The 23,556-nt window shown below is 44.2% G+C and overlaps 1 protein-coding gene across 1 annotated transcript in view; it reads left to right on the top strand.

Moving 5' to 3' along the window:
• The window catches only part of IGDCC4 (immunoglobulin superfamily DCC subclass member 4), an 84,584-nt gene that overhangs the window by 16,579 nt on the left and 44,449 nt on the right, over positions 1 to 23,556 (top strand). The window contains exons 2-3 of the mRNA XM_083184319.1: positions 19,251 to 19,541; positions 23,051 to 23,192. Coding sequence (XP_083040445.1) covers positions 19,251 to 19,541; positions 23,051 to 23,192 — 433 coding nt within the window. The remainder of the gene's footprint in view (positions 1 to 19,250; positions 19,542 to 23,050; positions 23,193 to 23,556) is intronic.

The following is a 23,556-nucleotide window of genomic DNA, read 5'->3' as shown; positions in this document are numbered from 1 at the left end:
CTCTTGACCAATCATTCAATAAAACATATTTGGATTTGTCCTAAAATAATGCACATATCTTGGTGCACAGCGAGACCACAAAGCTAGCATTTCACATTTAGGGCCAGACGCACTAAGCTTGAAAAGTGATAAATTAGAAAGGGATAAACAACCAACCAACCAATCAGCTCCTGTCTGACATTTTTTAAACACAGTCTGTGACATGTCTCGTAGGAGCTGATTGGCGGGCTGTTTATCACTTTAAAGCTTAGTGCATTTGGCCCTGTATCATACATTCTGCACTTCATAAATTCAATTATGCCTCTCGTAGAGATGAACAGATGATCGTTCTCTATTTCCGTGGCACCATTACAGAACAATGTATGTCTTCAGGTGGATCTATTAATAGACAGAAGAGTATCTATTAAAGTAATGAGCAGCCGTGTGCTGAAAATGACTGGAAGGTTTTGCCTTTTTCATTAAACCGTCCTACTAGATTCTAGGAAATAATCCACTTAAGTAGAATATTCTGTGTCTCCCTGTGACATCCCAGATGGAAGCTGCTTCAGCAAGGTGACAGGCACTACATGAAGAGAAGCATAGCAATTAGCTACAGCTGCATGTCTTATGATACATTTTGTCCAGCTATATTCATGTGCTCAGCCTAACGTTCAGGAAACAGAATCAGTTTAGAGGTAGGGATGGTAGGGATGGCCATCGATGATTCGAAATCATTGATGGTTTATGGCCGATGTTGAATACTTTTGCCATTGATTGGGGAGAACCAGATGGTTTCCCTCCATCGATGACACAGCAAAATGAGGTTTTTATGTATTTTTTTCAAATTGCCGGGGCACCGAGCATAGCCAATCAGTCGAACACAATGGGTGCACATCGCTATGTAAAAATATTGATGTTCATCCATTGCATAGTTTAGCACTATCGATGGCCAGTTGCATTATTTCCATTGATGGCAATGGCAATGATGGCCATCCCTATTTAGCGGTAACTGTGGTCTCTTGGCATCAGTATTCCATACCTTCCTACGTTTTATCACTCCTCTCTGGGAGAGGTCCGGGGGGGGTGTGAAAGGGGGGCGGGATGAGGCAGATGTCACCAAGCCCCGCCCCATTATAGTCAGCCACGTTAATTTGCGGGTCCGTGGATTAGTGGAGGGGCTAAAATGACGAGAATTGCATCATTTAAGCCCCGCAAAATTTGTGATTTTTTTATACAGTGGGGAAGGGCTAGAGGGGGCTTTGGCGGTGATGCAGGAGACTTGCCCTCCTTCCCGGGGGCCCGATCTACGGGACCCTCCTGGCCTTTCCGGGAGGGTAGGCAAGTATGCAGTATCCCAGTATTTATTTATTAACAGTTTCTTATATGGCGCAGCAAATTCTGTTGTGCTTTACCATTGAAAACAACATTGAACTGGGTAGTTAGTTTCACATAGTCATAGAGGTAGGATAGAATGAGTTACGCCCCATACACACTAGAAGAGAAAGTAAGATATCACTCAGAATGGTCCTTCATGTCCGGACTCCATTTGTCTTCTGAACATGCAGATCAATTTTGACTACATAGCCAACGACCTGCATGTTCAACGCGTCCCGGTGATGTCACTGAATATCTTTTAGTGTGTATGCTTAATATCGTTTGTCCCGGGAGCTGACAGGGAGATGCTGCCGATAAAGCTCATAGACCATATTGGCTAGTGTGTATAAGGCTTTAAAGGGCTTCCAAGGCTAAAATGAAAGTTACATCATAGGAAAGTGAATAATGACATGGTGGAACCATTAAACGGGGCCCATGGGCAACAAACATACAACCCTCTCAAATTATGCTTGAATTGTCAGTGCTGCAAATTGACTTTTCTACTTCTAAAGTAGTCAAATTGGCATGCTCCCAGGGCGAAATCAGGTTGGGATGTTGGCATACCTCTTTGACTAAACACATTGTGCTCCCGAAAAAGGGCATGGCCTCTAGGGTAAAGGGCTTGGTCTTACGGAAGTGCCACAGGCATGAGCCATGCCCCTGTATCCCATCACTGCTGGAGCATGGCCAGCTCTCTGAGAGCTTCTGGTATCCCCCTGTCCCCCTGTCTTCTGCTATACTGTATGTTGCTGTTGTCATACACCTAAACTGCATGCAGTGTATACTAAACCACAGGAAAAGAGATTGTAAGCGCTGGGATCATGGAACAACAGTTAAGGGGCCAGATGCACTAAGCTTCAAAAGTGATAAAATGGAGAGTGATAAACAATCACCCAATCAACTCCTGCATCATATTTTTTAAGCACAGTCTGTGACAAGGCAGACAGGAGCTGATTGGCTCTCCATTTTATCACTTTTGAAGCCTAGTGAATCTGGCCCAATGTTCTTAAATCAGTTATTAAAACTGAGAGTCTCCTCATTCTGCATAACAGTTGTTGGGTGCAATATTCAGTGTTTGGTGAACAGCAGAAGCAGAAGAGAAGGTATGTAGACAGTGCAGTGTATTATGCAAGTATCCAATCCTTAGCACACAAGGCTAAATTAGAGACTGAATGTAAAATAGCAGCAGATAGCAAATCTAATCCCAAAAAATTCTACAGTTATATAAACGGGAAATAGTTAAGGAAGGAAAATATTGGCCCACTAAAAAGAATATAAATATAAGGAAAATAGAAGGAAAAGAGAAAACAGAATTATTCAATGAATTTTTTTGCTTCGGTATTTACAAGGGAAGAATCCTCAGATCTCCCACAGATTAAATGCTCGGCTCTTGATTGCTCCCACACTGTATGTTTGAGTGTGGAAATAGTCAAAAATAAGTAACAAAACCTAAACAGTAACAAATCTCCTGGCCCGGACAAAATACACCCTAGGATACTAAAATAATTGAGTTCTGTCATAGCACTAACATTATATCAAGGAATCAATAAACTCGGGGACGGTACCAAGGGACTGGCGCATAGCTAACATAGTACCAATATGGAAGAAAGGTAGCAAAACTAACCCTGAAAATTATAGACCGTTCAGCCTTACATCCATTGTGGGGAATATATTAGAAGGAATAATAAGAGACGGTACTTGTTTCCTAGCACGGCGCCCATCATGGGACGCGACCGACTAAATTTTTGTCTATTTTTAGCCTTTTCCCCGACAATTAAAAATTCGGGTCCATTGCATGCCATTATAATGGCATGCGATGCGACCGACGCGATTTACCATTGAATGCATTGTACTCAATGTTAAATTCCTATGTAAAATCAGGTCCATTGTATGGCATACAATGCGACCAATGCCATGGACCCGATTTTACATAGGGAACAATGTTAAATGGGCCAATGGACCCGATTTTTTATTGTATACCCACCCTGATGGGTAATTTGTATGTCAAATGCCCCCCATTATTAACGCCACCCCACGATGAACGCCAACCCGAAGCATGGCGAGCGCAGCGAGCCCGTGAGGGGCGGCGGTACGCGTCCTCTGACCTTTTCATACCCCCACTATCCACGTTGGCGTGGAGTTGATTTTATATAGTGTAGCGAGCCACCAAGCCCGAAGCGTGGCGAGCACAGTGGGCCCTGCAAGGGGACGCGTAATACCTGTGAAGTAATGTGCGTCCCCTCGCGGGGCTCGCTGCGCTCGCCATGCTTCGGGATCGGTGGCTCGCTGCGCTCACCACACTATATAAAATCAACTCTACGCCGACGTGGATAGTGGGGGTATGAAAAGGACGGAGGACGCGTACCGCCACACTTCGGGTTCGCGTTCATCGTGGGGTGGCGTTAACAATGGGGGGGCATTTCACCCATCAGAGTGGGTATACAATGCAAATTGGGGTCTGGGGGGCATTTAACATTGGGCTCAATGTAAAATCGGGTCTCATGGACCATTTTACATTGGTTCCAATGTAAAAATCGCGTCCATCGCATGCGATTTGGTTGCATGCGATGCGATCAACGCAATTTTTTTGGACCCGATGGATACAATTAAAATCGCTGGCGCCGTGCTAGGAAACAAGTACCTAAGAGACAGTATCCAAAATTTCTTAGAACAGGAGAATGTGATAAGTAAGGCTCAGCATGTTGTTGTCAAAAATAGACCATGTCAGACTAATTTAATTAGCTTCTATGAGGAAGTCAGTAGGGGGCTGGACTTAGTAATGCTGCTTGATTTCACTAAAGCTTTTGACACATAAAAGGTTAATAAAACGAAGGGTTAGGAGATAAAATGTGTCATTGGATTAAAAATTGGTTGCACAATATGGGACAGAGTGCGGTGGTAAATGGCATACATTCCAGCTGGGGTAAGGTCCAAAGTGGAGTCCTGAAAGGTTCAATATTGGTACCCACGTTGTTTAATATATTCATTCATGATATAGGAAGTGACATAGTGAGTAAATTTGCAATGTTTGCGGACGACACTAAATTGAGTACATTTAGAAATTAACTCAGGAGAAGATGTGGAAACACTACAAAGTGACTTAATTAAACTGGAAAGGTGGGCGGATAGGTGGAAAATGCAGTTTAATGTTGATAAATATAAAGTAATTCATTATGGGAACAAAAATGAACAAGTTACTTATAGGCTAAATGGAGTTATAGGGAATTCTGCTGTAGAGAAGGACTTGGGGGTCATCATAGATTAAAAATTGGGTAATAGTGCACACTGCTCAAGTGCAGCAGCATTAAAAGGGGAATGGATTCAAGAGATGCCAATGTGATAGTGCCTCTTTACAAGGCATTGGTGTGACCACACTTGGAATACCGTGTTCGGTTAAAAATAAATTAATTGGAATAAGTACAGAGAAGGGCGACTAACCAACTAAAGGGTCTCGGATCACTAGAATACAAAGATAGGTTAACCAGGCTGAACATGTTTTCACTGGATAAACAGAGGCTGAGAGGTGATATGATTAGTATGTTCAAATACAGGATTGGGAATCATATGGAACTGGGAGATGATTTGTTCACTAACAGGCCTATACTTAGGACACGCGGGCATGTACTGAGGCTCGAGGAAACTCATTGCTGGTGGCATAGGCGTGCGCAGCACATTTTATTAGGGGGTGCACTGTCAAAGCGGTGTGCCTAGCACCACCTATTGGGCATGTCTAACAGCACCATTGGGTCTGTCTAACACCGCTAATCAGGCGTGCTTTCACTACAATATGAAACTTTTCTCAGCCACACCATAATCTCCTGCCTATTTCAGTTTTAATCTTCTAATTACTCTGTGTAACAGTACGTGCAAATAAAGTCAAAATCATATCTGGGTGACGCAGGTATGTAGTAATATGACAATGGTGTAATACAATTAATAATGCAAAACACACATAATTGATTGATGGGCGCTTATGTTATTGGAATACAGGTCTAAAAAGCAAAAGTCTTTGGTAAAAGGTATTGCTGGTATTACTAGCAGCAATAAGTGTGGGGTGGGGGCACAGCATTAGGGGGTGCCTGTGCACCCTTAACACTCAATGTGCGCACGCCTATGGCTGGTGGGGGTGGTTACAGCAACTACTGTTAAATCAAAAATGGATACATTTTTATCCACTAAGGGAAACCTATAGACATGACTTACTCAAGTCACTAGTTACAAATCCAATAAGTTGAACCCGATGGACTAACGTCTTTTTTCTGCCTTAATTAATATTGGGCCTGATTCTAAAGGTCCATACACACTAGATCATTTTGAGCTGAAAGCAGCTCACTTTTTGCTGTTTGAGCTGCTTTCAGCTCAAAACTGGCTAGTGTGTACGGCCAGGCGATGAGTTGTGAGCGCTGACGCACGCTTCCGCATCGTCACTGGCTGTCGTCCTGTCAAATGGCTTTCCATAGTCTTCTACTATGGAATGCGTATTTCCGGCCAGCAAAACGCCCAGTGTGTATTGAAATTTACCCAGAGACAATGTCAATATTGCACCAAGTAGAGCATTTTATCAATTTTTTTCCCATTTTACCCCCCATTTTTTTAAGTCCAGAGAAGCAGATGAGATTGAGACGCACTCAAATAGGACATTTCTTGACAATATATTTGGAAGGTGGCCATTTGGACGCATAGAGATGGTTGTGGGATGTTATGGGCATGTGACAATCAGGTCACTGAACTCAGATGCATAATCACTTACACTGGAGGTTATACTTTCATGAAGAATCTGCAGTTACCATTCATAGGTACTAGGAAGAGGGTTATTGGTTTGGCATACTCGCTGCTGGATTTTATGGAAATCCTCATATGCTGTCCCATGTACTAGGCAAGTCACGTTTTGTAGACATTTCATCCGTGACAATAGCCTGGTTATTGTCAACAATGTGAGCGTAAATGTCTACATGATGAATGGCAAAAAAATATGCCACACCAGGAAAAGGGTATACAAGAGTAAATTAGAATGTAAGCTCTCACGAGCAGGGCCCTCTTCCCTTATGTGCCTTTCCTTCTTTTACCTAAATCATCTCCATACTTGGAATCCTTCTGTGTTTTGCCACCTTAATACTTATATCAGTATCGTCTCCTGATGCAGAAATAGTTATATAACCTGTACTTGTCATATACTGCACCGTTGTGTTTTGGTTTGATTACTTGTTTATGTCCTCTGTAACTGGGCGCTGTAGATCCCTTGTGGCGCTGTATAAATAAATGATAATAAAAGGCAAAGACTGTTTGCACATTTCCACTGCTCAAATCATTCACCCTCCACAGTTCATGGTTGGACGGTCTCCCTGACTGGTTTTATAAGTGCACTGTGAGTATTGTGCTGTTATGGTAGTTTTTGGCGATGTTGTGCATTGTTAAAATGGAACCCTAGAATACAAAATCCCTCTGACTGTGCTATCTGGTTATTGAATGCACATAAATGTACAATCAATTAAATTTTTACAGGCTTTTAACTAGTATTCAATAATGGACAAACAACCAGACATAACTAAAGGTCCATTCACACTGGGCGACTATGCCCAGCATGTATGGACAGCAAGCAATGATCACTATCATTGCTGGGGGGAAGGCCGCTCAGTGCATACACACTGAGCGGCTTTCCCCCTGCCCGGCGCCATCAGCGCAGAGCTATGCAAAGCCATCCTCCAAGCCGCTCATCTGCTGGTATTAACAGCAGGTGAGTGGCTTTCCCGGCAATGATGCAGGAGCGCGAAGCAGCGCTCACTGCTCACCCCCGGGGCATACTCACTTGGCGGCTTTGATCTGAAAGTCGCTCCAACATGCTATTTTGAGCAGCTTTCAGCTTAACCCAGTGTGTATAGACCCCAAGATTTACCAAGAAGCCCATTACTTTGGGTGTGAGGTTTCCATAATCCACCCAATGGTTATTCCAGGCCTTGGAGGTATCCTATTAGCCGAGGTACATTACTGCAGATAATGGATTCCCCTATGGCTAATCATTTAGCCCCATAAGCAAGTACTTATTGGGGATTATATTTTGTGTCCCCAGTTGACCCGTTTTAATACATGGGTCTGGAAACTTATCCTGGATCCCATGTGTTATCACCAGAAAATGGGATTTTTACTACACATTTAAAAACAGGCTGTAATTAGATAGCCCGTTAGTACTATTGGGCTAAAAAGCCCATTTTTATTGTACAGTAATTTAGTGCATGTAATCGAATGGGTGTGGATCCCTAGGTCGAAAGTTATTTGGTGGACAGTGAAAATGTCGACACATGATAAAGATCGACATGGGTAACAGGCCTATATGGAAAAAGGTCAACATGAGGTTTTTTTTAATACTTTTTTTTGTCTGTGTTGACATGGACCTCCAATTAGTGTAACTTGTACCCCGCATGGGCACTTTATCTTTCCCAATTGTGGTCCATGTGGATCATAAAGTATGGACAAGTTATCTGAAACAAAAAAGTCATGAAAAACGCATGACAACTTTTCAATGTGTCGACAATTGCATGCTGAACTTTAGCTTGTGTCGACCTTATGTTAAAACCGATCTATTGCCTGTGTCGACCTTTTGCCTGTCGACATATTGATTGTTGACCTAACAACCGGAGCCAAATAGGACCCCCCCTCAGGACAGATATAGTATGATGAATTCTTAAATGACGGAGGTAATTATGACTTGATTTATCCTGCATGCATGATCTTAATCGCCTGGGGATAATAACGCACGGGACCGTGTATCGGTATCGCTGTAGGGACATTTTCGAAGCAATCTAGTCAAATTAAGTCAGATCGCTTAGAAAATGGGCTAAAATCACCTCATGTGTAGGACCAATAACATGGCAGTTAGGAGCTGATTGGCTGGTACTTTATGTCTCTTAAGTTTATCACTCTGCAAGGTTAGTTAGTAGATCCCCTTGTATGAGAAATGTTCTATTCTTGGAAATTCGCATTTACTACAGTGCCAGCATTGTTTCTGTGTTACCAGTGAGCCTTATGCTGTGTACACACGGGTCTATATGATTGCTGGGGATATATTGCTAGCCATATATCCCCAGCAATCATATTGCTAGTGTCTCCTTTTCATCAGCGATGAAAAGGAGACACTGCTACGGGGTGGAGGCGGAGCGCAGCAGCAGGTGACGGGAGGAGGGAGGGAGCAGCGTCGCAGGGCATGGGAGAACAGCGCTGATTTCTCCGGCGCTGACCTCCTGCCCGGCGGGAAGGGCTGGCCGCGGGAGCGCACTCCCAGCCATCTATCGCCGGCTGCACATGAAATCACTGGCAATATGGTCGCTGAGCGACCATTTTGCCAGCGATTTCATACATAATTGCACCCGTGTGTACGCACCTTCTGCCTTTAAACCAGGCATGTCCAAACTATGGCCCTCCAGCTGTTGTGAAACTACAAGTCCCATCATGCCTTGCCAAGGTTTTGCTATTAGGTAATGCTAAAACTATGGCAAGGCATGCTGGGATGTGTAGTTTCACAACAGCTGGAGGACCACAGTTTGGACATGCCTGATGTAAAGCTTTCATTTTTACAGAGAGGAAAGTACATTTATGCTCCTGTCTAGTCTCATTTTAATGGGATCTTTATTTGTTTTGAGATTATTATTTTTTTCAAGAAAAACTTTTTGAACCATTCAGGAAAATAATATGAATTTTTAGTTCTTACTTCTTTTTGCATATGGCTATAATTGGAATATTTAACTGGCAAATTGCATTTAACCCTAAAGTGCATACATTATTTATAAAGAACTCTTTCTCTGGTGCAGTAGGTGATATTGCCAGAGTTAGTACTTCTCCTTATCTACTGAAAGATTCACGATGGTATATTATATAGTGTGGTGAGCGAAGTGAGCCACCGAGCCCGAAGCGTGGGGAGCAGACTCGCAAAACTAAGCAAATAGCTTAGTGGATGCCCAACTAAGATAAGTACCTCTACCCCTGATCTATTCCAGTCAGATCTAGGCTAATGCTGGGTACAGACCAGAACGATGTGGCCTCAATTCCCCCAATTTTGATCCAATCTCGACCTGGCATATTTTCAATACAATTCTGATCCGATGCGTGTCCCCGCTGGTCATTTGGTTGTTTAGGGAGAGCCTGCCTGCTGCAGTCAGGATTTGTCAAAGATCCCTTCTGCTGGGTACAGATCGTGAGCAGATCATGTTCAGATCATGTGCCCCATACAGATCGTGCAAACATCGTACGATCGTCTCACAATCTTCTTGCGATCTTGATAGTTCTGGTGTATACCCTGCATTACATTTGGAAAGCCTGTTTTTTTAAAAGGCAAAGCCATTCCACCATGAATCGCTGCGGTTCTTGTTATAGCTGTTTCTAAAACTCTGTTATCTGAGCAAATGTTCACAGATTGCTGCAATAACATCTGTAGACAATTAGACGGCGATGCCTAACGCTCCATTCAGGGGGGTAGCACGATTCCTGTCAAATTATGGGAAATGTGAATAAAAGCTATGCATTTAATTCTAACTCAATTCTATAAATCCAAGTGATACATTTTTATTCTGGAGTGAACCCAGGTATGCATTGCCTCCATCTATGCAAGCTGATGGAACAGATGAGAAGAGCAGAATGCTGGACATCACTGTTTCCTAGCAACTGCCAGAGACAGTTTAAAAATAGTAAAAATGTATATGAATAAAGTTAGAAAAAAAAGAAAGTCTGGAACAAACATTAATATTTATTTGTGGTCTTTTACTATGATGCTTTGTCGGAAAGAAGGTACAGTTAGACTTGTCTATAGTTTTACAGACAATCCCTGAAATGTTACTATTCTTTGCTTGGCATAATGAAATCACATAAATCTCTGACCTACTTACTTGTACAAAGTACTGCAAGTATTCACTTTAGTACAGTGTCGCCCATAAAATGTAGGGTATTGTAATGAATAATTGTATTTGCAACACTACATTTCCTGCAGGGTTATTTTAGAAAGTAAATGACCGGAAAGTAAAGAATGATGATTTTATAGAATATATACAGGGAGATTTATACGAAGCTACACAGTAACACAGTAAAATCTGATGCCCAAATTAGCTGATGTCTTCCAAACACTCCTTAGAATTGCCACAAACAATAGGCCTTCACTAACAACTACCAATGATGGCCAAGAGCAATTTAAACTGATGCTCTGTGTGCAGTTGGAACACTGTTTTGGTCTTATTTGTATCTGACTCTTTGTGCTCACTGTCAAACCTTTTGATTAAACTTACTTGTGACATTTCCAGATTGATTCTAGAGGCAGGGAGCATTTTGCAAATTACAAAATTATTATTTTTTTGGAGTTCTCCCATACACCTTTGAGACTAAACCAGTATACCAGATTCCACCCAGTTCCTCAGTGAAGTAGGCAGTCTGGGGCCATTCCCATCATTGTGATCTTGTACCCTGCTATATAGTGCCACAAATCAATGCTAACCATAAACATGCCCATGATATACGTGCTTAATGTCTTTGTCCTTATTTATAAACAACTCCCCATGACTTTACAATGTTCATAAACACACACACATTCACTAGCCACAGAACTAGACAGCCTGGTGAGGTCTCCACTATGTCAGTGAGAGGGGTCAATGTGACATCGTGAAAACCAGAACCAGATTGGGTTGGTGGATCAGTAACCAACAAAACGTCCCCACCCCAGATGATTTTTGTAATGAAAAGCACTGGTATAATGTCCAGCCCCCCTAGACACCGGAAGCCAAAATGGGGAACCTTGGAGGACTATATATGTCTGTCCATGAAATTTAAACCAAAACCTGCATTGAGTATCTGTCAGTTTCTAGATGCATGTGTGATCCAGTGCTGCATCCTAGGACACAAGCACTTGATCACTTGCTACACCATGGGAGGGCTGAGTGACCCACAAGATAACACAAGCCAGTCGCTGCTCTTAAGTGGGGATGACACTATTTGGGAAACAGGCCATTTCTGCCCCCTCTAAACCCCCAAACAGCTGCAGACTGTGATACCCATTGGGGTAAATTCACTAAGATGGGAGTTCTATTGAAGATGTGATGTTGCCCATAGCATCCAATTCGATTATATCTATTATCTTCTAGATGGGCAACATCCCATCTTCAACAGAACAGCCATCTTAGTAACTTTACCCAATTTTATGAGTTTTGTCCAATGTTTGAGGCTTATGGTTCAATTTGTCAAAGCCAAGAGTAATGAGGCAGGGGAGACAGTTAATTGGAGATTTGTATTTGGGCAGCGGGGAAGTGATTGGATTGGAACGGTATATGAAGGTTAAGTGGCTGGTTCTGGAATTTGATAAGCTTGCCTGAAGAGGTGTGTTTTCAGGGAATGCTTGTAGGTTTGGAGACTGAAGGAGAGTCTTATTGTGCATGGGAGACCACAGAGTGGGTGCAGCCCTAAGAAAGTCCTGCAATCGGGAATAGGAGTAATTAATGAGTGTGGATGAGAGAGATCTTGTGAGGAGCGAAGAGGTCGGGTTGAAAGATAAAGAGATGTATGTTGGTGTAGTTTGGTTTATGGCCTTGTGTAAAAGTAACACAAAAGTATTTTGTATTGAATACAGTAGAATACAGGTAAACAATGAAGTGACTGACAGAGTAGCTAGGAAGCCTCACTGAGGCTCTGTAAGCTGCAAGTTTCCCAGTTTACCAAACCAACCAGAATGACCCCCATTGTCTGGGAAGATCTTCCCGACCCTGTTGCTGACATTCCAATAAATGTGTTGCACTTGTAGCTGTCACCCTGTCACCCTTCTGTCCATTTCATCCCAAACCAGAACAATTCGGTGTACAGTAAGTCTAGAGTCCAGAAACGTGGCCATACATCATTTTAAGCCTTTTTCTTGAAGGCTCTTCTGGCATAGGCTGGAGGCATGTTTTTGGTCAGTATCTTGCTGTAAGATGAACTATTGACCAACAAGGTGTTGAGCTGGGGATTTAAAAACCTCAGCTTGCAATAAAATAGTAATCGCATATATGTACTAATTGGAACACAGTTTATTAAAATAAATAACACATAAAGTCATAACAATGTAATAATGCAATGTATAGCATTTGACAGCTGGAAAACAAAGATCAATGTTTATTATAACATCAGTCACTTTGGACATGTATGCAAATCAGTGGCAGTTTTTACCCATGGGGTGCAGGGCTGCAGTCCCCCCAGGTAAAATCCGCCACTGTTTATGCCTAAAGCTGGGTACACACGGATAGATTTTAAGCCCGATGTGGGCGTTCCCGATCGATGGGAACGACCAATCGTTCAAATCGTTCTGTGCATCGTTAACGATGCGCATACCCGCGAATCGTTAACAATGGTCTATGATCTTTCCAGATCATAGACAAATCTTTTGTCAAGTGTATCAAATCGTTCCGTGTGTTCGCACGATGAACGATTTGATACACTCGTTAACGATGTCGGAAACGCTTCCGACATTGTTCCGTGTGTACCCACTTTAAGTGAAGCCAGATGCAATCTGTGAGACTGCACTGTGAGACAATGTGACTGGCAGTGACTTCCTATTGGAAGTCCGACCTGCCAGTCACTCAAGGCAGTCCCATTGGGAGATGTTCCCTCCCTCCGGGATGCCTCTCTGTGCGCTAATGCGGAACAGCCCCCAAAATGGGTTCTGCGCATGCGCAGTACAGCTGACGATACTGCAAATGCGCCGAACCCGGGAACCTGATTAAGCCTCCAGGGGCTGCTGCAAAGGCAGCCCGTGCAGGCTTGGGCCAGCGCATGCGCAGTGTGTATGAAGTTACTGCGCATGCGCTGGCCCCGTGCAGGGGATCAGCGGCCGGGAACAGCATGTGCAGGAAGCGTGGCAGTTGCTGCACAGCAGAGGGGGGGGGGGGGGGGCACATTGCGGCAGCCCCCCTCCTCCAAAAGGGTAAGAGCTGCCACTGATGCAAATGCATTCACAGCTGCAAAACTGGTGTGGCTCCAATGTTTTAAGTTTGGTCTTCACTGGAACAGCCACTGGTTACATCTGCATTTTTTGCTGCTACTTCCCGTAACTGCCCCCCGAACAGTCCCCGACTGTCAATCACTGTAAATCCTCTGTGTCCGATGCCATCATGGCACATGCACAGTGCATCTTAGACACACGCAGAGCCGCCTAAAATTGCTTAACTGCAAAAAAGTCAGGTTTGCCTCCATCTGTGTATCAGGATCTGACTACAAATGCTCTGAGTGTTTGTTCCCATCTGCCCTCCTTCCACCATAAATTGTTTTACTCACTCAGGGGTAGGTGTATGAAGCAGTGATGAGGGAGGAGAAGCGAGCCAGAGGAGAAGTGGCCCATGGCAACCAATCAGCTGCTCTATTTATATTATGCAAATTATAGATGTTACTTCAGTGCTGATTGGTTACCATGGGCCACTTTTCCTCTGCTTACTTCTCCTTCCTTATTATCACTGTTTCATACATCTACCCCTCAATTTCAGTTTTATTCAGATTTCAGGTGGACAGAGCACAGAAAATAATTATTGTGAGTGCAGGAAACCAGGGAGCACGTAGAGGCATTGCTCTTTATAATAGCAAGAGGTGACAAATTAAATATATCATCTATCGATTGAATATATCACTTTTTAGCTGAAATTGCAAGGTTACCTCAGTCTCATGAGTCCCCTTTGAGGTTGATCTGACGTGAGTAATGGACTCCTGTATAACTTTAAATACCCAACTTTGTACATCAGAGATTAAATAACGAAAGTCTGTACTAATTGATTTCCTAACTGCCTTGGACTGTTTGGTTGCAGCACCCTGATGCATGAATGCATACAATTTTCATGCAGCAATCAAAACATTTTTTCTGAAGACTTGAGGACCACTTGCAGGGTAATTGTGGATATTCTCTAGGTGGCAGAGCTCCTAAAACTCATGACCCCCACACTCAGGGTCATGCAGTATGTGTACGACTCACCAACACGAAATGTGACTTGTGGAAGAGATCAAACCTCTCTTTGTTTAGCTGTCAAAGATAATATCACGTACAGTATGTCATGAAAGAATGATCATTTCAGTGATGATAACATGACGACTGGATATGGCAGGATTGACTCATTTGAAATCCATAGCATAGGCTAGTTGTGCAAAAAATGCTTTGTGTGAATATAATGAGTACATCTAACTATTATGTCCAGATATTCCAGTGTTTGTGGCCTAATACCAATATTATAACCAATAATAATTGACCATACTTGCCTACTTTTGAAAACTAGTTTCAGGGAGATTATAGTTGGTAGCAGAATTTTCCACAGCGCCCCGTTGAGGGGGCGTGTCATGCTCCACTTAAAGGGCGTGTCTATTTCCATATATGGAGAGATTGTGAAAAGAGATTGTGAACGTGGCACCTAGAAGCGTGGGTGTGCACTGCTACATCAGAGAGAAATCTTGTAAAATTACTTATATCCAAATGTAGATGAGCCTCAAAGCAGTTAGTAAGAGTTACTATACTTGGTAAAGTGCTGGGAATTGGCGCTGATGATTCAATGTAAATGTATCTGTCTCTCATTCCTTTTTTCACAAAAAAAGTAACAGTGTAATGTGGGCTAGGTGAAATGAGGGAGATTGCTAGACTAATGAGGGAGAGAGGGAGATTTCTGCTATTTCAGGGAGTCTCCTGCAGAATACAGGAGGGTAGGCAATTATGTAATTCACTGATTTTATTAGTGGGCACTCTGGGAAAGAAGACCACTATTGACCTCAGGGTTGTGACCATGAGCGGACACTTGGGCAGGTATTCAATGCTGTTTGCGAGTGGTGACAGCGAGCAGGGCTTCCTGCTCGCTGTCACCACTCACCCTGACAGCATTCAACACACCCTCCGCATACGCCAATTCCCCCTCGCTCCATTTTTTGAGCGAGGGGAAATTGGCGGATGCGGCTCCAGAAGAAGCGAGACCCGCGGCTAAAAACTGCGAGTTTTCTGCAGTAGCCGCGGGTCTCGCTGTTTTGGGGAATTCTCGCCGTCCTGTGACGGCGAGGATTTCCTGAGAACGTTGAATAGAGTGAGCGGCCGGCGCGGGGGTTAAACAGCGAAGATCGCTGGTTTTCTGCAATCCTCGCTGTTTAACCCCCTCGCCGGCCGCTCGCTGCAGCATTGAATACCCCCCCTTGGTTTCAGTTTTACATGTCCAGGTTCTTATTTGGCCACCCACGTCACACTAGACAGCAAGTTTCATATTTATTCCATGTATGTGCAGCTTTATCATTTATTATTGTTCATTGCTTTTTGTTATCTTTGTATATGGCTTTCAGTAAGATAGAGCTGAAATACATTGACTTGTAATGCATGCTTTCATGCTGGCTTATGCAGATAGGGAGACTTTTAACAGCACGCAGTTCCCATTCTCTCATTTCCATGGGCTGACTCAGTAATGAGGAATCATATATACAAGAGAGAATATTGTCTTGACTATTATTTATAAATGCAAAGGCGCATTTTCAATGTAAAATCAAATTACATAGAAACACTGACACGTCTGTCGTTAACTGCTTTAAAAATGAAATGTGAATCCTTTGTTCTATAGACGCCCAAATGGAAATGTCAGATAATGCTAATAGATGGCTGGGACTTAATGTAATTAGTAATGATTTAAGTACGATCATCTATAGGTAATATAGATGTCACCTATCTAGGGCTGGTGTAAGACTTCTCAGCACCCTAGGTAAAACTTCAACCTACTGCCCCCCCCCCCCATACTGCCACCAATAACCATTTTCCACTCTTAATGCATAATTGCCTAACATTCTGGAATGGCAGGGAGCCTGCCAAAACTGAGTGGTCCTCCCAGCCCCTCAGGTAGGTGGGCAAGACCTCTGCTTTCTCTGGAGGCCCCCAGCACCCTCCCCTTTGTCACCCACAACAGAGTACAGGAAGAAAGGGTAGCAAAATAGGGAAGTATGCATCAAGAGAAAGTATGGAGGTGAGGTCGTAGAGGTTCCACAGCAACCACCTGCATTAAGTATAACAAGGATCCTCATAGACATCCTTGAGTTTTGATAGGCAAACTTAATGGCGTCCCACTAGATCCCGGCGCCCTAGGCAGCTGCCTAAAGCTGCCTTGGGGTAGAGCCGGTCCTGCACCTATCAGTAGTGGTTTTATACTGCTGCTGACCAGTGGTGGCTCCAGAAGGGCTGCTTCAGCATAATTCAAATAGGGGAGCCGCACTAACTGCCAGTTTGGAATGGCAGTTGGTGGCAGTTGCTTAGCCTCCCCTGTTTAAATTTTGAACTGTACTGCAGCTTTCCTTTGGAGCCTTCCTTGCTGCTGACCACAATTTTCCTCATCAAAGTGTATCATACATTGGCCAGTATTCAATACTCCGTTTTTGGAGCGAGGGGGAATCGGCATATGCGGCCGCTAAAACAGTGAGGCTTGTGGCTAAATGCAGTGGGCTTCCTGCATTAGCCGCAAGCCTCTCTGTTTGGGTGTACACAGCTGCTGTATGGAAATATGCTAAAGCAAAAAAAAAAAACGGTACTTGTTTCCTATCTGGGCGCCCGCTACGTTAATTGCGCACCATGCTATTCTCCGTATAAAAATCGGATCGCATTGCATCGGATACCACAAATGCACATACACGATATTGAACGATGCGATGCGATCCGATTTCGTTCCCGCTTTTATGGTTGTCCCATAGGATATATAGGAAACCCCCCCCTGATGGTTTAAAATGCGCCTCCATTGTTAACGCCACCCCAGTATTGACGTCAACCCGAAGCGTGGCGAGCGCAGCGAGCCCCGCGAGGGGCGGCGGTACGCGTCCTCCGACTTTTTCATACCCCCACTATCCACGTCGGCGTGGAGTTGAGAATAGAATAGTGTGGCGAGCGCAGCGAGCCACCGAGCCCGAAGCGTGGCGAGCGCAGCGAGCCCCGCGAGGGGACGCGGATACTTCACAGGTATCCGTGTCCCCTCGCGGGCTTCACAGGTATCCGCGTCCCCTCGCGGGGCTCGCTGCGCTCGCCACGCTTCGGGCTCGGTGGCTCGCTGCGCTCGCCACACTATTCTTTTCTCAACTCCACGCCGACGTGGATAGTGGGGGTATGAAAAAGTCGGAGGACGCGTACCGCTGCGCTCGCCACGCTTCGGGTTGACGTCAATACTGGGGTGGCGTTAACAATAGAGGCGCATTTTAAACCATCAGGGGGGGGTTTCCTATACAAATCGTGGGTTTGCGGGGTTATTACATTGAAATCAATGTAAAATCGGGTCTCAGGGACCATTTAACATTGATTCCAATGTAAAAATCGGGGTTGATCGCGTCACCGCATGCGATGCGATCCGATTTAAAATGAAATCGGATCGGATAGCATCGTATGCCATCGTACATCATCGCGTACCGAATCCGATGCGATGCGATACGATTTCATTACGGTGCCGTACGTTGAAAACCTGGGCGCCCAGATAGGAAACAAGTACCAAAAAAACAAAAAAAAAGTCTCGGTACTTCTTTACTTTCACGGCGCCAGCATGGCGCCGCGCGTACTTCCGGGTTACGCTCGCCACTAATTAAGTAAAATAAACTAAGTTAACGCCATGCCAACATGGATAGTTCATACCTCCACTATCCATGTTGGCATGGAGTTGATTTTAATTAGCGTGGCGAGCGTAGCGAGCCACCGAGCCCGCAGCGTGGGCGAGCGAAGCGAGCCCCGCAAGGGGACTCTGACGCGCGGCGCCATGCTGGCGCCGTGAAAGTAAAGAAGTACCAAAGTCTCTTTAGTAAATAGGTGCATCCTGCATGTTTGTGTGATCTGCTGCTGCATCTGAAGACACAGCATCGGACCACTTGCGCGAACATTGGCCATAGGAGGAATTCTCAAGTTAAGTAGGAAAGGTAAGCTGTTCAGGCTGCTGAGGCTGTAAAACCAGTGCCCGAAGATGCAGGTCTTGGCCTGGCCACTCCCAGATAACATGTCTATGATCCCCTTTTCTGGAAAGTTGCTCAGCCTTGCCTAGCCTTGCCCCCAAAAGTTTACAGCCTGTCAATCAGGCTCTGGCTCTGGGCACTGCTAGCAATGACGCAGGACCCATTCTGCACATGTACAGGCACCCCATCACTGGAGACCAGGGGTTAAAGTGAGGGGAAGGACAGGGTAGAACCAAATATCACCACCTATAATGGTGAGGTGGAAATAGTTCAACCACGACTGATGGTGAGGTGGAAATAGTTCAACATTATAGTACCCATAAACCCTTCCACTGGCCCTGGCTCTGCCTAATAGGTGGAGAGGGGGAATTAGGCGGCAGTTATATGAATTCCACCACCTCTCCAGGACCTGAGGTAAACAATCAGCTCTACGAAGATCTCCACATCAGGCTCCTAGTTACCTGAACATACCCTTAATCAGCCTGCTTTTGCCCACTCCTGTTCTGCCTCATCAGTTGCAAGCAGAGGCTAGTCATTTATGCACAGAAATAAATATTAATTCTGTCATTTATGCACAGAAATAAATACACAGTTGTATGAGCGTGTAGTTTTGGTGCACCAACATCTTATGTCAGTTAATATTTGTAAGCATTGCAGATCAATGTGTTTACATATACAGTTTAAATAAATGCAAACTAAAGTAAATTTGTACAGTGCATAGTTAGCATTGAAGTGTCCCTTTGTGGTAATATGAAGTGGTGACAGTTATAATCAGGGTGTTATTATTTGTACCAAGAAATCCTATTCATGTTTTGTCTGTTTCTTGTCAGTATGTCCTGTCTGTTTAATAAGCCAGCCAAAACAAATCAGTCCCGAGTTTTATAGTTATCTTAATTCAGGATTATCTACATAAGGCATTTCACAATAATTTATATTTGCAGTCGCTAAACAATTGTATAACAGTTTGTTGTTCTCTATTGCAGGAGAGAGTGCCTGGCTAGACCTCAGCTGCCATTCTGGCTCCACAGACACTGTCCTCATGCCAGGCCAGGAAGCCATCTTAGACTGTGACCAAGGCAACGGGAATATGTCAACTAATGTCACCTGGTGGAAGGATGGAGAGCAACTAGTCATGGAAGACCTCAACGTGTTTCCTAATGGATCACTGCTCATATCACAGGAGGATGGAGCAGTCATTGAGGGGAGTTACTTCTGCACTGTTCAGAATTCCTTTGGAGTTGTGAGGGGCAGAACTGGCACGATCAGATTGTCAGGTGGGTCCCACTAGTTATATTATTACCCGTTCCTGCTGTGGATGGGGCAATGTCCTATCTCTATCTTTGAAATCATCCACAGAGAGGCATGTCACACTGACCTCAAATGCAGCTTCAGCCCTCACTAAATGGCACAGCTGTGAAGGATATAGCTCTGTATATTAATCTTGGCCCTAGATATCTGGACCATCATTGGGGGCTCAACAATGGTAGATTAAGGTGTGACACCATCCGATCATCCATGGTATTTTTTGAACTGGATCATAGGCAAGTTTACTAAGCAATATAGCAGATTGTCAGATGCATTAATCCAGTAACACCTAACATTTACCAGCAATTCCAAAAGCCAAGTCTGGTGTGTTGGTCACTGTAACATTGCACCTATATCAGGAGGTGACTGGAACCATCATCTGTTCCATAAGTAAGCACTAAAAGGTGCTGAGGCATCTGCCTAGCGCACAAGTGACCCCCATTGCAGATGGAGCTGCTCAGGGGCGGATCCAGGAAAAAATGACAGGGGGGGCACCATGATAAAAGAGGGTTTAGGTGGGGGAGGGCCAGTGTTAGTGGTGCCAGTGTACATGCTAAGAGAGCGGCAGAGAGAGGGTGGCAATGGGATTAAAAATAGGCCCTGGCATTTAAAGTACGCAGGCCCACCATGGTGACAAAAGTGAAGGATGTAGTTGTGCGCGCGCCGAAGGCGCGCTCTGGAAAAGGGGGTTTGGCCACTCAACAAGGGGCGTGTCCTTGAGTGTAGTGTACAACACCATATACAACTTCTACACATTATGCAACAAAATACTAGACCCCATTATACTTGCCCCTTACACTTGATGCCAAATGGAATGAGCCAAAATTCAAACAATGCCACATGGATTGTGTCAAAATTCACACAATGCCACACAGATTGAGCCAAAATTTACATAATAACACACGGATTGAGACAAAATTCACATAATGCCAAATGGATTGAGACAAAATTCACATAATGCCACATGGATTGTGTCAAAATTCACATAATGCCACACGGATTGAGACAAAATTCACATAATGCCACACAGATTGAGACAAAATTCACATAATGCCACACAGATTAAGACAAAATTCACAATACGCTTCATAAACAGGGACATTGTCCACTAAAGGAGCGCATTAAACATTTACACCATAATGTCCATTACACGTTAAGTTACACGCCATTATGTCCATTATGTATTATGCCAAACACCATAATGCCTATTAAAAATTATGCTACATACAGTAAGTGCTGCTTATCTACATGCTCATTGCCAAGGGTTCCATGCTCATTGCCAGAGGTTCCATGCTCGTTGCCATGTGGGATTACATGCTCATTGCCAACAGGGAATACATGCTCGTGGTAAATGGGGGACAGCCGCCGCCAGGCAGAAGTGATAGCCACTGACAGTGTCAGAGCCTGGCTGTATTCTGAGCACTGCAGGTCCCAGCTATTTGAAATAATACCCATTTCACACCAGAAAATGCATTCCCAGGTTGGCCCCTTTTACACCAGCCTAGTCCCTGCATTTTCTGGTGTGAGGGGAAGAGAAAACCACCCCTCCCCCCTTTTAACCAGTTATCTAATTTAACTATAGCTATATCTTCGGAACTAACTGACCCATTTACCTGAGACAAGTATCATATTGAAGAACTTTTGAGTGGGCTTTGAATGATTTTGGTCCAGTGAAACTGGAACGTTTGGTTCCAGAGTAATCTGCCCTCAAAGAACATGAACAGCCATGAAATTACATTTCAAAAATAAAACATCGGTTTACACGCTATATCTCTGGAACCGATTGATTGATATGGACCATCCTGGTATCATATTGAAGGCCCAGCGATTTGGAATTGAATTACATCAACCGCAAGCTCCTGTGATGCCAGGGGGGGAACTGGCAGCCGTCGGAACCGGGTGGGGGTCGGAATTGACGGGTCCCATATTATCCTATGGGGAAAAAATGTTACAGCTTTGCCAGGCGATATCTCCGGTTCTCGGGTGGCTAGAGACATGGGGCTGGGCTCGTTGGAAAGCTCTGGTCCTCATCTACAAAATGAGAATGACAGGGGGGGCACGTGCCCAGGTGCCCCCCCCCTGAATCCGCCACTGGAGCTGCTGGTGGGTCACATAAGTTCTTGTTCTTGCCTAGTATACACAAACACTTAAATTATCTAACTCGTTTTTATTTCCCTCATTCATCCTGCCAGTCTCTTTCCATCTTTGATTTCATGCTCCCTTCCCGCACTTTTTTCTTTGCCTCCTTTCAACCCCGTTTTCTTCCTCAGTTCCCTGTCTTCATTTTTAGTATGACTGTGTTTCACTCTTCGTTCTTGCATTATTTACCCCATTCCCCCTCAACTTTCCTAAAGTTTGTATTCCCTCTATCCTCACACCCCCTCCTCTTACCTGTTTTTTCCTCCTTTTTTTAATAAATCCTCCCATTTAATCCCCTCTTTTCAATCACCCTTCCCAACATACAGAAATGCACCAACACCTCAACAGATCGAGTAAACCAGAAAATCCAGAAATCGTGGAAACCATATATGTGCTAGGGGACTGAGGTCTTGTGCACAGAAACAATCCTGACCTCCATCTGTTTTGCAAAAAGGGAGACACAGCGGGTAGCTGGGTGCCAGCACCCTAATTCCAGGAAACTGGGCGTCTGTACTTCTTCCACCCTCTAAAGTACCACTTGTCATTTTGAGAATCTAAGGGGTGCATTTACTAAGATGGGAGTTCTGTTGAAGATGGGATGTTGCCGAAAGCAACCAATCAGATCACATCTATTATCTTCTAGAAGGTGCTAACTAAATAAGAAGTAGAATCTGATTGGTTGCTATGGGCAACATCCTTCAATAGAACTCTCATGGGATACATACTGCAAGGTCGACATGGGTCTAGGTCGACTTGTCATTAGGTCGACATGGTCTAGATCGACAGTCAAAAGGTTGCCATGTCGACCTTTTGATTGTCAAACTCGACCATGTCGACCTAATGACCTGTCGACCTTGCAGTATGTCGACCTAGTGGTGTCATCCTAATGACTGCCGACCATCTTTAGGTTGACCAACCAATCCATACCCCTCCCATCATAGTAAATTTACCCCTAAAAGGCTTCACAAGTAATGCACAAAAAATCATGTTACTAGGTTTCTGTGCATAGCACCTTCTGTCAATATGGCAGATAGTGGGGAGTACACGTTCCAATAATACATATATCGGCTTATTGCCAGTAGATTTGGAGATAACATTTTTACCTCAGTGATATGCTAAACAGTGTTTAACACATTTGGTAATAAGGACATTGCCTCAGTATTAGAGCCAGCTTAGTTGGTATTAGGTTTCACGTTTGTGGTGGCCACCATGGAATACTACAACTTTATTCTGTGAAAACTAACAAAGGCTACTTACCCATAATGCAAATAGTTTTCACCCAAATTTGTGCTCACCTTATATTCCTGTGCTTAACTATGTTTTTGTGTTTTTTTCCAAGGGCTACCATCCTTCCACCTGCACCCGAAACCTCAGGTTGTGTTGCAGAACCGCCTGGTGAGGTTTGAGTGTGGCATTGACGGGTTGCCACCTCCACAGATCACATGGCAGAGAGACAAGTCTCTACTCCCTGCCACTGACAGGTAACTACACATATCCGACATAAGAGTTGTAGGACTCAGCTAGTACTAATAATCTTAGGTAAGAGGCTTTGATACTTGCTCACACCATCACATGTCACCTGCAATTACTATACATGAGTTATGTGTGATTCTGCTGGTGCCCTGCGGACATGAGCCCTGGAGACCAGTCATATGTGAACATCACAGTTTATTTACCTAACTCAGAATATCCTAATTGTTCACAAATACAGCTCAATAATTGCTGCCTTAATTCAATGAAAGGCTTAATGGGCTTCTTAGATTGCTGTCCCCACTAACATGAAATGGGCGGCAGGCGAAGTGCTGATGAATTATGGCCCGCAGCATCTGTATTGATTCTACAGTT

The sequence above is a fragment of the Crinia signifera genome, chromosome 4 (genome assembly GCF_055691185.1).
Source record: "Crinia signifera chromosome 4, ASM5569118v1, whole genome shotgun sequence".
NCBI lineage: Eukaryota > Metazoa > Chordata > Amphibia > Anura > Myobatrachidae > Crinia > Crinia signifera.
This window is presented reverse-complemented; position numbering and strand designations above follow the sequence as displayed.